The following is a 19360-nucleotide window of genomic DNA, read 5'->3' on the forward strand; positions in this document are numbered from 1 at the left end:
GCAACTCATCCCAAGAGGTACAAATCATGCTGTTTTGCATGAAGAGGATTTAATCCTTCTATATTGCATCATGAACCAGATTAAGGTAAACTGGGTTTTCATTATCAATGAACACATGCTGAAATCCAAAAGGTTGGCTGATTATCGCTTTCCCTATGCTATACTTGTTTCCAAATTGATTGATTACTTTGGTGTTGATGTTACAAATGAGAGAAACGACCCTATCAAAGCTGTTAGTGAGATTGACAATTCAACTCTCACAAAAATGAGATTCCACAAAATTGAGGACAAGTGGGTTGTTCTCAAAGGCAAGAACTCTCAAGCAGAACATGGAGCCTCAAACCTCAACAATGAAGATGAGGATGAAGCTGTTCCCATGGAGGATGACACTATCCAAGCTGCAGAACACTCGTGTTATGTTCTCCATCACTCCTATGGTCAAGAGCAATCTGCTGAACATGCTGGAAATCAAAGGGCAAGCTCTCCATCTGCAGAAATCAGAGGAGACTCACCTGCTCCCCAATCAGGGCATGAAGAAGTTGCTGCAACTCATCTGAATGCCATTGTAGCCTATCAAACTCCATAATACCATAGTGACCCATTATCAATGTTTGAAAGGCAAGTTCTGCATCACCTTGATGTCATGACAACAGAACAGAGGGCATATTTTGAGACTACTCAAGCAAGGTTTCAACACCTTGATGATCAAATTGAAGGGGTTCAAGTGCAGCTTGCAGAGTTATACTACAAGGATCAGTAGTCTATTGCTTTTCATGCTTTCTTTATCAGTTTTAAAATTTCTGTAATGCTGAACAATTTGGTTTTATTTTTTCTGAACTATTATGATTATGTTTCTGTTTTTCCCTATGCTTATATGTTGTTTAATGAATCCAAAGGGGGAGAAAAATAGCTCACCATGCTAGGTGAAGCTAGCTGAAACAGGGAGTTAAACTCTGCACCTAAAAACCATTTCATTTGTTATGCAATGTTTCTGTTTTTCTGGTTCAATATTTGGTGCAGTACAGGTTCTTAAAGCAACAGAGCTATGGGGATTTGTCTCCATCAAACAGGGGGAGATTGTTGAAGATGGTTGCTGCCCCTTCAAGACATGTGTTTGATGAAGACTTATATGTACATTTCATGTATTTTTTGTTTTGCTTTAAGTGTCTTAGGTAGTGTTTAGAGGTTGTTTAAGAGTGGGCTTTTTGCTGAGTAACTCACCTCCTACCCTGACCATGTGATAAGAACAAGCATAAAATTCCTTAAACTGTTTTTCACATGTTTTACACAAAAAACACGTTTACTGCATAAAAATAAATCTATTCTTTTCTAAATAAACAGATTCATTTTTAAACTGATGCCTTGGCTAAGTCTTGTGAAAATTAGATTTTGTGCATCATGTATTTTGACTAAGTCTTCTACCTTTCAAAACGACTGTGTTTTAAATAGTTAAGCTTTTCTATTTTCGTTTTGAAAAATAAATCTGTTCATCTGTAAATGAATAGATTCATTTTGTCTCTGGTGCCATGTCTAGCTTAAACGTTTTTCAATTTTATCCCTGCACCAGAATGGTTGACTAAGTCTCCTCACTTAACAAATTCTCTAACTGTTTTTTGAAAATAAATCTGTTCATTTTATTTTCAATCTGTTCATTTTATAACACTTGTAGGTTTTTTCAGCAAGTGTACCTAAGTTCTTGTAGGTTTCAAGAACAGTGGGATTTGTGTTGTTTGAATTGTGATTTAGTGAATTTCACCTTGGTTTAGGTGAAGACTGGATGTAGCTCAGTTGAGTGAACCAGTATAATTGCCTTGTGTTCATTCTCTCTCAATCTCTGCACTTAAGTTTCTGCATAATTGTTAAAACAGCAAAGAAATAAATTTGTTCAATCAAAAATAAATATGTTCTTTCTGGGCTCGGTTCATATTGTTCTTAATTTATGGAAAACTGTTTGATTTCATGAAGAACACTTATAATTTGTTAAAAGTCATCAGAACAGGTTGATTGTAATAGATTACTCAATAAATTGTCAAGCCATTAATTGAACCTAAATCATTTTGCTTGGAATTGAAGCTTGCTGTTTTTTGTGATTCACTGGCTCTCAATCTAATATCAGTGTGTGAGCATCTGGAAAGTCTATCTGCAAAATATTGTGATTAACCTTGCTGTATAAACGCTTTTCAAACACACAAACAGTGCCAAAATAAATCTGTTCATTTCCATATAAATCGATTTATTTTCTGTAAATTGTGTTAAACACTGTTTTTTCGAGAAGCTTTTAAAAGGTCAATTCACCCCCCCTCTTGAACTTTGACACTATTAAACCCAACACTCCACGCGCGTCAAACCCTCGCGACGCGCATGTCTCCTCCGCACGCATCTAAACAGTGCCAACCCTTCACCTCGACGCGACAACACATGTTGTGCACACCGGTAACACCTTCGCCACACACACGCTGCCAGGACTGGTGCACGGTGCCTCCCTAAACCCTAATTTTTTTGTAATTAATTTTATAATAAATATTTGCATGTATGTGTTGATTAGTTAGTAGTTTAGGGTTTGTGGGAACTTTATTTAGGGGATATTTGATGGAGAGAGTCCTGACATTGAAAAGAAGAGTGATAGATTTGGAGTTGGTAAACATTAGAATGAAAAAACTTCAAGTGGTCATAACTTTTGACAAAGAAGTCGGATGGAGACGCATAAAAAATGAAATTTGCTCGAAATAAGGTAACGAATCATGTTGCCAATGCCCCCCTAGGGGATTGGGGTCCACCAAAAATATACTGTTTACTATTATTTTTTTAATTTTAACTATTAATTTAGGTATTTTTCAAGTATTTTAAGGTTTTAGTTCCTATACTTTCACTTGTTAGAAAATTATGAAATTTTGTATGATGTTTCCTAGTATAAATTAGAGATTTATCAAACCATTATGATTATATTACATTCACAAATTTATTACTCATACATTACATTACATAATGTTATGTGTTCTAACATGAAATCTTATTATTTCACTGCTTGTTCAGTGGGATGCACCTTAAGGTATTTAAAGTATATTTGGTCACTCACTTTAATGTGTCTAATTCATTCAATTAATAGAGGTTGACCATGATAAGTGCCTAATTTCAGTAATATTTCATATTAAAATATAGGCACTTATGAGGATTTATTGTTAATTTACATATAAAATAATCCCTAATTTATGAATTTATACCTTTTTATATTATTTATGATCTTTAGTTGAATAAGAGTATTTTATTCCCAAATTTGGTGTTAATTGCAGATTTCTAAGGAAGATTGGAGATTTGGATTAAAGATGAATGATTTGAGCTAAAAAGATAAAGATGGAAGGTCCCAGAATGGAAAAAGATGCAAAAAAGAAAGATTGGGCCTTTTTTATGTTTTACCATTTAGCCCATTAGCGCGACACAGGAAGCAACCTAACCCTAGAAAACTAGGATAAATAGGGGCTAAAGGCTCAACCTTAGTGTGCCAGATTGAGAGGAAAACACCATAGAGTGAATTGTAACCCAATTGGGAGAATGGAAGGTGCTAGAAGTATGCGTGGCTAATTCTACCCTTTGGGATTGGGAGTAATATGCTCAAACTCTTATGTATTGAGGTGATATCTTATATATTAATATTCAGTTCTTGATTGATTATTGGTATTGTTGTTTTAGTTTTAACTTTCCGTGACAAATTGAGAATCTTAAATCTGACCGAGAGGTATTTTTAGGGTTCAGACCTAAACATCAATACTTAACATATTTGAGTGCTAGAGATAGACTTGAAATGTTAATTGCCATTAACGTCTGATTGTGATTTCTAAGTTGTTTTTATAAGTATGCGAGAGATCGATATTTAGGAAACATTCTTAAGAATTTTATATGCGAGAGATCGATATAAATGAATTTTCTACGGGCATCAATTTCAATCAAAGAACTTAATATTGACATGCTAATCAAAATACATGAGTGAGATAGATGAAACCTAATCCCTATTTTTCCAGCTGAAGCAACTAATTCTTTGTTTGTTTTCTTATTGATCATTGTCAACACACTTAATCCAACACTCTTTTTATTGTTCGATTGTTATATTTAGTGAATATTGTACTTGATAATTCACTGTTCCTTGTGGGATCGATATCCGTCCTTAGGGACAAGTAATAAAATTATTACTTCTGACAAACGCGGTGCACTTGTCGTAAAAAGTCATCAGACCATGAGTACGATTACAATGTTATACAGTAGATGTTGACTATTGTGCGAACTGGAATTGATAGAGGTTGGGATCAGGTAATACCTCAATACAAAAACACTTTAAAATCTGGGGTTTAGAATCACATAGAACTTTTTCATATATTTGTAGAGCTTTTTTGTAGAATGTTATATGTATTAATTTATTGTATGTAGGCTTTCATATTTAAATTATGATATTACATGCATTATTATTCTGTTATTGAATTTGATATTATGCAACATCAGAGTATATATATAATAATAAAATATTTATAAAAAAAACATTTATAACTACGGTTTTAAAAGTGTGCTTTTAGGTTTATAACGACGGTTCCAGACTAGAACTATCGTTATAAATGTATTTTTTATTATTTTTCATTTATTTGGCAGAATAACGACAGTTTTTTACACATGTCATTAATGTGGTTTTATAATGACGGTTCCCAAACTGTCTTTATATGGTCTTTTTAACCATCGTTAAAGCACTAGTTTGTACTAGTGATCATGATTTGTTAAACATCATTCTTCAATCATTTCAATACATTTTCACCTATTCAAACTCAAACTCAGTGACCCATAATCAAATTCATTTTAACTAATTTTATATTGTAGCATACACAACCTAGTTACTAGATAAACTTATTATCGAAATCGACTATACAAAAGTTCTATCCAAAGCATAGATAAATTCTCTTACCTGAAATTCTTTATTCTAGTGAAAACTTCAATTTCTACAGGAAGATCACTCTAGAATTAAGGACCTAAAACATGTTATCCAAACATCAGCAAAATTCAATATGTGGTAAATCAAGTTGAGAGGAACATTTTTCTCAATTGTCCCCCCATCAAGATTGATGACTAAATCATAAGAAAATATAGAAAATAAATTATCTTTAGAGTAAAAATGAACTTACTCTATTTACAAATCTGATCGTATAGAAATGTAGTCTAAATCCTTAGCTAGTGGTGTTATTAGATTTTGAAATAGATGAGTTATGAAAAAAAATTTGAAGAAAGAAGAGAGAGGAGAGAAATTGAGAGAAAGAGATTGAATAAGAAAAAACAACAAGGGGGTTTATGTGTCTTACAATTGGAGCATGTTTCTATGTATTTTGATTTGAGATATTTACGGAGGTAACAAAGTTTATATTTTTTGTAGTCTAAAAATTATTATTTTCTTCTTTAATTAAAAATAGGAAAAAATAAAAAAATATGAAAAATATATATACCATTAAATATTATGTGTACAACCGTAAAAATCCTATAACAAATTGGAAAATGAATTTAGTATATTTTGTAATGACATGAAAATATAAGGCTTGGTGGTAGCCTCTGAAGTCCAAGCAAAAGCGATGATGGATATGCTAATGTGTTAACATTGATGATTGATGGTGGCACCACCTGGGGAACACTTCAGATATCTACTGGGTTATCTCCAAACAGAGTTTTTGAAAATTCCAATAATGGCGCCGCAGAAAGAAAATTCCAATAATTATATTTGTGTTTGTAGCATGTAATGTATGCCGATTAAGCTCGCCCATTCAGACTAATTTATTTGTCTTCGATTATTTTATTTCACAAGTGAAGACAAATTTTACTGTAAAAGTATCCAAGTGGTTTAAGCATAGTGACATTTTATTATTTTTAGAAGTACAAATGAAATAACGCAGTTGTGGAACAATATTAATGATTGACAAAGCATGCAGTTAAAAAATAACAAATACAGCACTATTACACAACTACATCATGGAAATCTTCTAAATTCAAATGCCTTGAGTAAAAGCTTCAACTAATTTTCACGAGACAAAAAGTGGAAAACCATAAAAAATTCAACATTATGGAAAACACCTTAATAAAAGAATAAATAAAGGAAATAAGGGCTTCGGACTACGTCTTGCTCTTCCTCTAATTCTTCTCAGACTCTTCTAGTGCACCAATGGAAATGTCTTTGATGTGAGATATTTCGGGCCAAAACTGTCCAACGTGGGGTTCATATTTTTCACACAAGTTAGGACAACCTCGAATTATCAAAGTTTCAAGTGCACTGAGGTGATGTATGTTATCTGACAGAGACACCAAATTTTTTATAGAAAGTGTTTTCAGATGAGTCAAAGTTGTTAACCAATCTGGAAGTGTTTCAATATTGTAGCAATTTGAAATTAACAAGTGTTGTAAGGAGTTGGCAACTTCTTGAAGCCATTTAGGCAAGACCACCAGCTGTGATAAACTTGAAAATCCAAGAAGCTTTAACTTCAGCTTGGGCATTTGTTCTTCATGGTGGTTGCCCTTCCACATTTCCAAGTCCAAATTATGACAGGCATCAACAATCAATGTTTCTAATTCAGGAAAATTTTTACCATCTAGCCGAAAAAACTTTAGACTCTGAAAGTCACTAACATTCAATACTTTAAGAACAGGGAATTTCACACCTCCAAAGATAGACTCCAAATTAGGGCTTGATTCAACAGTCAAGATTTCAAGCGAACTCAAGTTAGCGATCTCATTCACAGGCAAAAGAGTTTGCTTTATGCTAAACTCCAAATGACAGAGACTTATCAACTTTCTTAATCCTTTGGGCAATGCTTCTAACTCCATGAATCCGTCAAGCATCAACCCTTGCAAACTTTGGAGCTTGCAAACATAGCCATGAAGCTCACCTGAGGTTGCAACAGTTATACATATAGAAAGAAGTTAAAAAACATTGAGGAAGTTATTTGTTTATTACTATTTAATCGTGATATATAAAATATAGTATTATTATCTAAATTTAACTTTTTTGTGCAAGGACATAATTGTGTACTTTTATGTAATGATGCAGATGCACCCAATTATATTTGCTAATATTGTTGTAAGAAGATAATTTAAAATGAACTCAAATACCTTAAATAATTAAACGTGAGTTTCAACTTTTATTGATCCAATAAATTTTTGAATATATAAATATTGAGTTCATTTCCATAGAAGTATGAAGTAATAGAAAACACTCAAGATCAGCATGACATTTTTTTAAGTATTTTTCATAGCTTATAGTCTTCTATAGTTTTATATAAATGTACACGAAAATGCTACATTTTGGCTTCTTTATATGAATATTGGTATGGCTTATACAGTTGATTTGTGTTTATTCACTTTAATAATTTTTAAATTTTAATTAAATTAAAAATAATAATATTTGTGCGATTCACTACAATAGAAAGTACTTTTTTTTTCAACCAAAAAGATGCAAACCATTGAAAACAGACGAAAAAATGTTGGATTAGATTTGCGTTGACTATGAAGCCAACGAGAAAAGTTTAGAAGTAAATTTCATATGCGGACCAAATCAACGTGAAAGAGATGCAAATATTGTCGGCATAGTCGACATAAAGAGAGATGAAATTTCGTCAACTAAATCAATACAAATGGTTCATAAACGCTATTATGAGTCAGCAAAGCCAACGCAAAAGAAAGAAAAAAATAAAATTACACATTGCGCCAGTTTGGCCGATGCAAACTATGTTAAAAAAATCTTACCTAAGTCTGATTCACGCAAAAAAAAATAAAAAAATAATGATTTGGATGAGTTTGCTCGACGCATGTAAACTAAAAAAAAAAATCATTTTATTTTTGTTTTTTTAGTCCTTTGAATTTTTTTAGAAAAAGCATCCACAACAAACATTCATAACAAACCAAAATGATCCATAATTTCAACCATACAAATGATTCAACCATCCACATAATTTTAATCATCCAAATCATTCAAATATCTAGATAATTTCATGTCAAACTAAATATTAATATACAAAATAGAAGTTAATAATTAAAATAAACCATAAAATAAAATTGTAATTTAAAAATTAAACAAAAAATAGTAAAACTTAAAATATACCATAATACAGTTATATAAAAAGTACCAATCAAAATCAAAATATAAAATGTGTCTCATGAAATAGAAAGTGATGTGATCCATAAAAACATATAAAAAAATATAAATAATGTAAATAACTAAATATGAATAACTAAAATATTTAATATATAATAAAGTTGTCATATTATTTATTTTTCACAATTAGTAAACTTTAATAAAAATGTGGGGAAAGAATACTTGCAACATGTGCTCTTGTTAGTTAAAAAAAAAATCCTCAATTTGAAAAATAGAAAATCCTCAATTTGATATTTAAAAAAAATTATATCCTTATGATAATATCTAAACTTGTATTAGATTTAAGATTTATGCAATGGTTTAGATTTAAGACTATGTCTTATTCTATTTGATACTTTCAACTGAGATTGCATTTATATAAATTTTTCATAATTTTAATTAGTATCCTAATAAGATTAGTTCAGAAAACATAATTAATAGAAAATTATGAAAAACATAATATCTAATATTTTAATAAACTTTCTTTATCAACATCACAACAAAACCTAATATCCTATAACTATGCAATCCGCATTTCTTTTCCCCACATTTTCACTACAAGAAAAAATGGTTTTAACGGAGTTTATTTTTACATTATCCAGGGTTCAACCTCTATTGAGTCATTTACCCAGGGTTGTAGTTTTTTCCACTAAATCATCCTTGGGGAACGTGTTCCCTAGGGTTTTTTAAACTTCGGGAAAATTCTTTCAGAACCTCTATTAAGTACCATGTTTAAGAACCTTCGTAAAATACAATGGGTTTCAACATCTATGTAAAATTCCATTGGTTTTAAAACCCCCGTTAAATACCATGTGTTTCAAAACCTCTGTAAAATACCATTTGTTTAAGAACCTCCGTAAAATACCACGAGTTTCAAAATTTCCGTAAAATGACTTGTCGTTTGAAATAACCTTATGTCTAATTATCCTCCTGACTTCTCTCTTCCACCATGGACACACTACTCTTCGGCACAGACTCAATGGCCTCCAAAGGCAGTCCTAACAAGGAATCATAATTCAACCACACTTATGTCTATTATATCTAAGGAGAAGAAACACTAAGTAAGGCATTATCTTCTTCTTACTTCAATATTGGTTCTTCCATCACCTTACTGCCCCAACTTGGGTCACAAGTCACTGTTACCTAGCTCGACAACAACTAGCGTTTATCACTGATTTATATATCCTATATAATTGCATTATTTGTCAGATGTAGGCTTCAAAGTCATGTTGTTCTTGGCTAAAGATTGCAATAACATATTGCGAGGAGAAATTAACTTTATTACTTCTCACTTTCACAGTAAATTAATTATTAGATGTTGATAAGTGTCAATGTGTAGTTTTTATGATTGAGAAAATTTAACACTTTGGAACTTAATTGTTGCTTAATGTAAGAAAATTACCCTAATCTGAGAATTATTGAATCCGATTATACATTTTGAACCATGAAACAAATGAAGAAATTTAATCCCAATTTTTGTGTAAATTTAAGTTGAATATGAAGCATTAAAAGAAAGGAAGAAGGAAAATATAAAGGAAGCATCTCGCTCAAACTAGAAGATTTAACTCAGGCTAAAATTATCCAGATTAAATTAATGGTGCAGTATTAATCTAGCTTAGGCTAGAATTGCCCGCCCAAGCTAAAACAACACTGAATTTTTTTTTTTTATCAGCAATGAATAAATAAAATTAAAGGGGATACTTCAGGGGTATCCCAACCCATATACAGTAACCAGAAGTGGACTTCCTATATCATCCACAAGCGAAACTCAAAAACCCTAAACCCTAAACCCTAAAACAACACTGAATGATCTAGCCTAAGCTAGATTGGCTCGCTTGAGCTAAACTTCATTAAATAAATCCTGGAACAAAGTTAAAACAGGGGCGGTGGAAAAGAAGTGAGATAAATTGAGAGAGGTTAGTGAGAGAAAGAGAAGATGACTTTGTTCTTAGGAGGAGAATATGCTCAGATCAACCCTTCTTATGCAATTCAGATCATGAAGATTGGAGGAGCTATCATGAGTGGCTAAGTGCTTTCTAACTTGGGATTGAATGTAATTTACTCTGTTCAAATGTATTCTTGGTGATACATATATAATATTTTCTTTTATACTTATTCTTGGTATTTTCGTTTCATGTTTATTGCTTGATTCTATTTGATCAATAGAGTCTTGATTTTGATCCTTAAATTTAACTGAAAAGTATTTTTAAGGATCTGAAATAGACAAAAATACTTGATAACTTGTAATGCTAGGAATAGATATCTGAGGAATCAGTATTTGAGAAATTATCTTATGGATTTCATCTGTGAGGAATCAAGGTGAATGACTTTAAATTAAGCATAAAGAATAAGTAGTTTTGAGTATTATATATTGTATTATTCCAAAATAAAGATGATTAAGATAGACACAATTCAATCCCAAGTCTTTTTTATCTATATTTGATAAGTTAGTTTCGTTACTTGTAGAATCAAATCGTAAACTTTGAGTTATTTTGGGTAAAAGTGTTAATTTGGTTATGAAAAAGTTTTCAAAGTTATTTTCTATATTTGATGAGTTTTATAACAGAACTTCTTAATTAGAATTGTTCCCTGTGGGTTCAACATTCGTACTTTAAATAGTACTATATTACAGTTGATTCGGTATACTTGATAAATCAACAAGTTTTTGGTGTCGTGGCAAGAGAACAGTTTCTTTTAAGAATTTATGAAGTATAACTTCTTGAGTATTGTGAATAGTTTGCTTTCTTTGTGAACAGATAATTGTTTAGATCTTATTCTTTTGTCCTGTGCTAATCCTTGCTTGAGTTGTCTTAGATATATGTTATTACGAGGACAGGTTCGAACGACAGGATTGCAACGACGGAGACAGTGCGAGGGCGGGAACGGCTGGCGAACGCAGTGGGGGCGAAGGCGGAGGCACTCGGGGTGGGACTCGCCAAGGCAGAAGTTGAGGCACCTGGGCTTGGGAGCTTGACAGTTTAGTGAGAGAAGAAAGAAATTTAGGTTAAGGTTTTTAAATTGGGGGAAAGTGACGCAAGAGAACAAACTTTCGTTGTATATTAAATATTTTGTGTCAGCCAAGACCGACACAAAAATGGAAACCTACTTCACATCGACCGTGATTGACGCAAAATGAAATGGATTCCCAATTTGCATCGGCTAGGTCGACGCAAATTCTACTATTTTGTGATTAAATTTGTAACTTAAAATTTCATTACAATTATTCGTTCTCTTCTTGTTAGATGGGAGTTTCCTTCGCTAGGATGGGTTAAAAATAACACTGATGAGGCTGCTAGGGGATATCCAGGTCTTGCTACTTATGGAGGTATTTTTTGTGGGAGTATGAGGGAATTTATTGGAGCTTTCTCTGTGTTTTTTTAAGTTTAGACTGCTTTGGTTGCTGAGTTTTATTGAGTTATACATGTTATGGAGGAAACCCAAAAGATGGGGCTTACTAATGTTTGCCTGGAATGTGATTGCCTTGGTTTGTGTTGCGTTTACTGCTAGGACAAATGTTATGTGGATGCTTCGTAACCGATGAAATACTTGTCTTAATTACTATGGGAAAATCTGGTTTAAGGTTACTCATATTTTTCGTGAAGGGAATGTGTATGCTGGTAAGTTGACTAATTAATAATTTATTCATAGAGAATCATTTTATTAGTATAATAGACTTTCATCTAGTATGTTCTTATAATTCTTTATGACTAGGTATAGTCTACCTATGTATCGTTTTTGTTAACATATGGGTTTTAGTCCAGTCCCCCCATATTTTTTGTATTTTCCTTCTTTTTTTCTTTTTTTTAATAATATTTTTTTCATGTGATGGCAGATGATTGTTGTTACTAGCTGAGATGTCAAGTTGCATAATGATGTCTAACATGAACACTTTTAGAAAAAAAAATATAATTAATAAATATTACACATAAATTTATATTTTATAAATTCTTTCTAAATAAATAAATCAACTAAATTTAATAAATATTTAATTCACCATTTTCATAATATTTTTAACAATTAATTAAATCTTAATAAAATAAAATAGAAGTTTAAACAAAATAATTTAATTCTTGCAACAAAAATAAATAAAGAAATTAAACTAAACATTGGATTGGAAAAATATTAATGTTATAACAACCTTCAATGTTAAATTTGTTATTGTTTAGAGAGAAAATTATTCTTCTACATTTATTCTTCTTCGGAGAGACAACTTGATTTAAAGTGTGATATAAAATGCTTTGGAAAAATATGTGAAATTGTTTATAAGTGCTCATTGATTGAATTCACACTCAAGTAAATATTAATTACCTAAGATCAAAACATATGCAATTTTATTTCTTCTTGGAATTTGAAAAAAAAAATGCAGTAGTCTAAATTTTCTATAATAGCATATTTAAGAACTAAGCCTAGTAAAATCACTACATATCAAATACCTATTATTCATGCAATCAGGATTTTCGCTTAATAGGAGGTCAATGACATATAATAAGGAGAATATATATGCAATATATATAGAAAAGGGAATAATTGATTCTAATTGTTGAAAGCTCAAATAGTTGGAAATGGGAAGAATCTATTATTGATGACAAAAAAGGAGAAAAAAAATAGAAAGAAAAATTCATATGTTAAAATCATGAATAAGTAAAAAGAAAATCTCAAAAGAAAATGGTGATTATGTAACACATATGATTGTAAGTATGTTCTTGTTCTTTAAAATGTGCATTTTGTTATCTGAAAAACCAATACATTTTGGAAGTCCAACCTCATTATAACCCTGTTAAAAGACCTTATTAAGATTCATACTTTTAATATGTTTGTGATATGAAGATGAAATGAAAAGCATCTGTGATTTGTTATGATTCAGTAAAAATAGAGAGAAACACTTACCTGTGAGCATATGAGAAGAAATTCCTTAATGAATTGTCATTTTATTGTTTTAGTTTGATCCTAGAAGTTGATTGTATCTATATTTTGCTATATTTCAATTTGGAAGCAACATAAGTTTGTAATTTAATTTTTTATTTAGTGAATTAAGTTGTTTTGATATTTAAATTCAAAATATGATTTATGTATATTCATTTACTTTGCTTAAGGTCAAACAATATTCTAAGTTGGGGGAGTTGATAAGTGTCATATTTCAGCAATATTTCTTATTAAAATATACACTTGTGGATATTAATTGATAAAATAACTATAATGTAATCCTTAATTTATGAATTTAAACTTTTTACATATTTTGTGATTATAATATGAATAAGAACAATATATCCCCAAATTTATGATAATTTCAGGTTTCTAGAAAAGAATGGAAATGAAAGAGCAAAAGGAGAATATACAAGACAAAAAGGGAAAGTTGGAACGCTCTAAATACTTGCCCAAGCCATAAGCTAACAAAGGATCTCGCCCAGGCGAGATCACTCTAGAGAAGTTGAGCCTGTTTTCGTCCAACTCGCCAAAGCGAGCCCAATCATGCCCAAACGTGAAGTCACTTAGCCCAAACGTGAAGTCACTTAGCCCAAACTCAACTAGGTTAAATATGAGGTGTGAGGCACAACCCTAAACATCAATTAGAAGAATAGAAGGTGTTAGAAAACCGTAGAGGAGGCAATCATCAAGGAGAAACATCCTAGATATTCTTTTCTTGCTTTCATGTTTGTAATGGCCAACATGAGTGACTAATTCTACCCTTTGGGATTGGGAGTAATTTGTTCAAAATCTTATGTATTGAGGTGATATTTAAATATAATATTTTGTTCTTGATGGATTATTGGTATTGTCATTTTATTTGTAATGTTTGTTTATCATGATCTAAATACTTCGATTTGGTTGAAAAGTATCTCTAAGTTTCTGACCCAAATGATAGTGTTTAACATATTTGAATGCTACGAATATATTTGAAATGTTAATTGCTATCAACATCTAATCGTAATGCTAATGAGTTTTTATAAATATGCGAGGAATCGATATTTATGAGACTCTCTTAATAATTTTATATACGAGAAATCGATATAAATGACTTTTATATGGGCATCAACATTAATCAAATAATAAAATATTACTATGCTTTTCAAACTACAATAGAGTAAGAAGGATGAACCTCAATCCCAATTTTCCCAATTGAACCAAAAAACTCTTTAACTTGCTTTCTTTATAATTCTTGCAATCATTATAACAAACTCCCAATAAACTTTATTATTTTGTTTTCTATTTAGTGAATCTTATACTTGATAATTCAATTTTTTCTTGTGGATTTGATATATGTCCTTAGGAACAAATTATTACTTCTAATGCGGTACACTTGCCGTAAAATAGTCATCATTATGCCATTTGTGTCATTCAAAGAAAATATTCTTTGTGAGACGTGTCAAAGGAAAATAAGTCAAAAACTCTTTTAAGAACAAGAATGACATGTCCACTCAAAGACTTCTTTTTGAACCTACTAGAATTGAATCTATTGGTAACAAAAGATATAGTCTTGTTATTGTTAATGACTTTACAAGATGAACATAGATAAAGTTATTAAGTCACAAAGATGAAACTTTCAAAATCTTTTGTAAATTCTTAAAACAAGTTCAAAACAAAAAAAGATGTATCTATAGTTGTTGTCAGCAATCATTGGGAAGAATTTGAAAACACAAACTTTCAAGTCTTGCTGAAGTCAAGTGGAATCAGTTCCATTTGACTACCATACCTATATTAATATTTTAATTATTTATTTAGTAATCCTTATATTATTATTATTAACATATTTATTTATTTAGTAATTCTTATATTATTATTAACACATTTATTTAGTAATCCTTATATTATTATTATTAACATTTTGCTACAATAGAGAATCAAACTCAAGTTTTATCAGTACACATATAACTCATAATCATTATACTAAAGAAACATTTTGATCATTTTTATTAGTCTTATTATTACTGATATTATTATTATTATTATTATTATTATTATTATTATTATTATTATTATTATTATTATTAATAAAAATAACAATAATATTGTTAATAATATTATTAATAATAATATTAACAATATTATTAATAATAATAATGTCATTAATAACATTAATCAAATTATTTAATTAATAATTTTATTTTAATATATATTAATATAAAATAAAATAATTATTATTATTATCTTCATTAGATCAAATTATTAAATTAATTTTTTCATTTTAATATATACTAATATAAAATAAGATTATTGTTATTACTATTATTAATAAGAAAATTATTAATATTATTATTATAATATTTCGTCGGTAATTTCTCGTGGATAATAAAGGAAAAATTGCTTATACATTGGAACAAAAGTTGATCATAAACTACATGATTCATTAATTATTTTGAAATGGAAATATATTGATAGATTATGGTTTGATATTTTAAATATGTTATTTTTAAAAGAGTGAATTTAAAGTTCTTAGTTTTTTAAAGGAAAGTATTATTTTGATTGACAATTGAATTAAAATAATTTAAATAAATATGTATATAGAGTATTATAATTAATGATTAATGAGAGTAATTTTTTTTACTAAATAATTTAATATAAAAAATAATCCAGACCATTATAATATTGAAATTTTAAAAGGCAACTATTTTTTTTTTGTTTAATTATGTAGTATTGTTACAATTGTTAATAGTGTTAAATTACAAATTATAAATAATCATGAATTAGGAATAAAAAATATATAAATTCTTCCTATTTAAAAAAAATGATTGCAAACATAACACCCCAAATTAATTAAAAAAATTAATTTCTTCCAATTGGAATTAGAAAAGTGATTGCTCACCGAAACTGGCGAAGTAAGCTTTGATTCAGAATTCACTATTTTTAAGAACATCTATAACTAAACTTAAATGCGAAGTTCAATCCCACGTTTTAAAGAGAAAAATACCCACAAATTTAATTCTCCTCAGTATTTTTGTTTCAGTGGATAAATCCAAGTAAATCTATAAAAACTAAATGTATTTTCACACACAAAAGAGTGGGTAATAAAAGATGTATAATCAAACAAATGATCCAATCCAATTTCATGTGAAAAGAAAGTTCAAACACATATTAAGAGAACTATCAAATGCAAAGTCTTCATTAAGAAAAATACTTCCACAAAAAATAAACAAAAAGAATAAACATTGGGCTTCCGGACTTATCTGTCTCCTTAATGCATTCCTCTTCGTCTTGCTCTTCCTCTAATTCTTCTCAGGCTTCTGGTTAATCAATGCAAATGTTTTTTATGTGTGAAATTTTGGGCCAAAACTCTCCAACATGGGGTTGATATTTTTCATATAAGTCAGGACAACCTTCAATCCTCAAACTTTCAAGTGCAGCGAGGTGATGGATGTTATCTGACAGAGATACCAAATTTGGACAAGACATTATAGAAAGTGTTTTCAGATGAGTCAAAGTTGTTAACCAATCTGGAAGTGTTTCAATATTGTAGCAATATGAAATTAACAAGCACTGTAAGGAGTTGGCAGCTTCTTGAAGCCATTTAGGCAAGGCCACCAGCTGCGAAAAATTTGAAAATAGAACAGTTTTTAACTTTAGCTTGTGGCTTTGTTCTTCAAGGTGGTTGCCCTTCCATAGTTCCAAGTCCAAATTACCGCAGCCATCAACGATCAATGATTCTAATTGAGGAAAATTTTTGCTATCTAGCAAAATGGACTTTAGACTCTCACAGTCAATAACACTCAATACTTTAAGAACAGGGAATTTCACCTCTCCAAAGATGGACTCCACATTATAGCATGATTCCACATTCAAGACTTCAAGAGAGCCCAATTTGGCAATCTCATTCAAAGGCAAAACAGTTTGCTTTATGCTAAACTCCAAATAACGGAGACTGATCAACTTTCTCAATCCTTTGGGCAATGCTTCCAGCTCCATGCATCCGTCAAGCATCAACCCTTGCAAACTTTGGAGTTTGCAAATAGACTCGGGGAGTCTCTTAATGTTGAGATTTTTGCTAATGTCCAAATATCTCAAATGTTTCAACTTAGCAATGGAACGAGGCAAAGTCTCGAATGTCGCACTACGTAAATTCAAAACACGCAAGCATTTGAACTTTGACAGACACATATTTAGTAATGCTTCTCCGTTGGCATCTGCTGCACCATTTGGAAACAGTACGGTTCTCACAGCTGCTGATTTTTTGTTGACTAAATTGCCAAACAATCTGCTTTCACCAAAAGACACATGTCGAACCTTATCTGGAATACTTTGAATGTTGGAACTTACATGTAGACACTCATCCTTTGCAACAAATAGAGCGAGATCATGCACCAAATCATGTATTCTAAAACAATAAACAGTGCCAAAGTTTGTAAAATCTTGAAGAAAAGATCTTGACAGAAGTTCATGCCAATATTGATTGGCCACATCTTCAAGTGTCCTGTTCTTTATTGGTACTGCAATGAGTCCAAGTGCCCCCCAAAGCGAAGTCATTTCAACACTAGTGAAGTCATAATCCTTTGGGTAAAGGGAAAACAATGCAAAACATTGCCTCAAATAGGACGGCATGAGATCGTAACTTAATTTAAGAGCAGGTAAAATGTCACCTTTTCTCTGAGGCAAATTCCAAATTTCATTGTCTCTCACATATTCCCATTCATTTGCCTCAAATTTCGAGAATAGTAAACTACTTAATGTTCTCACTGCCAAAGGAACCCCTCTGCATTTTTTCACAATTTCTCTCCCAATATTTACTAAGTAAGGATGTTTTTCCTCTTCACCTCCCTTAAATGCCCATTTGACAAAGAGAGACAATGAATCCTCTTCAGAAAGACCTTCTAAAATGTGAGAGGGAACTGAACCCATCATGGAAGCAATTGAATGACTACGTGTGGTCACTAAAATTTTACTTCCTGCTGCACCTACTTGGATTAGATTCCGCAGCTCAACCCATTTAACACGGTCTTCGTTCCATACATCGTCTAAGACGAGTAAGAATTTTTGACCGCAAAGTTTGTTTTTCAGTTGATTTTGCAGTTGCTCCAGATCCAACATGTTCAAATTCTGTTGGTGAGGAGGAGCATCTTGATCACTGGCAGAATTGATGATTTTGATAATGAGTTGTTTAATGTCGAAGTCATCAGAAACACACACCCACATCTTCAAAGGAAAACACTCCTGGATTCTGCTGTCATTGAACACAAACTTTGCAAGCGTAGTCTTTCCCAAGCCTCCAATCCCCACAATGGGGATAACGGAAAGACTTGTATCATCATCATTAGAATTTTGTTGCATCAAAAGCTCTATGATCTTTTCTTTATCGTGTTTCCTTCCTATCACATCCGAATCATTAACACGGGAGTGTGTCATATCTCTCCGATGAACAACACGTGTGTCAACATCAATTATTTGAAGACTAAATTTATGCCTATCAGCTGCAACCTTGTCTAGTCTGTTGCTGATATCTTTAATTTGTTGAGCCATTTGGTAACGAAAGAGAAGTGGATTAGAGGTTGAGAAGAAGTGACTTACCTTGTCTTTGGTGCTACCATGAGCTTTGACCACTTTCTTTCGCAGTGTTTGGCACTCAAATTCATCCAAAAGATCTTCGGCATCGGAGAAGACAGTTTTGAGCTGAGTGAGCCATTGGCTGAGCTGATGGTTGTGCTCCTGCTTTTGCTGAGCATCTAACAGCACAGCCTTGACTAAAGAGAGAGTCTCTATAAGATCTCGAAGATTGTCATATAAACCCACCAATCGAGAAGCTTCTTGAAAAGCATGAGAAGCAATCTTTGCTATGAGCGACTCTGCGATGCTGAAGAGAAATGATTCGGCCATAGTTGTCTGAAATGCAAACAGCAGGGGAGAGGATGAGATGAGATGGGAAGGCAAAAGTGCTTCTAAGTCAACTTGGTTGATGACAGAGTGTTTGTCCAATGGATTGCAGAACTCTTCAATAATTAATGCCACTTGCTACCATTTTTTACATAAAATATTGAAAGACGAAGTCTACGGAGTGTTTTTTTTTTAATCGTCAAAAAAGAAGACTACGAAGTATTTTTTTTTGTTTTAATTGTAAAATAGAAGACTATGAAGTATTAAATATTTTTCTTCCACATGCCCAGTGGATTCCCGAACTGCTCAATAAACCAACAATGCCACTTGCTACAATTATTTAGACTACGAAGTATTAAATATTTTTCTTCCACGTCACAACATGCCATTTTCCACACTCAGAAAAAGGGAAAAAAC

General features: G+C 31.3%; 1 protein-coding gene across 1 annotated transcript; it reads right to left on the reverse strand.

Moving 5' to 3' along the window:
• Positions 1-16161: 16161 nt before the first annotated feature.
• Positions 16162-19067, reverse strand: LOC137814062 (putative disease resistance protein RGA1). Its single transcript, XM_090302497.1, has 2 exons — positions 16613-19067; positions 16162-16530 (listed from the first exon to the last, which is right to left on the reverse strand). The coding sequence occupies exons 1-2, from the start codon at positions 18944-18946 to the stop codon at positions 16468-16470; spliced, it is 2397 nt and encodes a 798-aa protein (XP_090158623.1). The 5' UTR covers positions 18947-19067; the 3' UTR covers positions 16162-16467.
• Positions 19068-19360: the final 293 nt, after the last annotated feature.

Source organism: Phaseolus vulgaris, chromosome 1 (genome assembly GCF_051622355.1).
Source record: "Phaseolus vulgaris cultivar YP4 chromosome 1, ASM5162235v1, whole genome shotgun sequence".
NCBI lineage: Eukaryota > Viridiplantae > Streptophyta > Magnoliopsida > Fabales > Fabaceae > Phaseolus > Phaseolus vulgaris.

What these genes read in the sequence shown, in the direction of transcription:
- LOC137814062 (XM_090302497.1), bottom strand. Translation starts at nt 18,946, where the DNA reads ATGGCCGAATCATTTCTCTTCAGCATCGCAGAGTCGCTCATAGCAAAG. An exon ending in CCAACTCCTTACAGTGCTTG is followed by an intron (nt 16,531 to 16,612) that starts TTAATTTCATAT and finishes TTTCTATAATGT; the next exon opens with CTTGTCCAAATTTGGTATCT.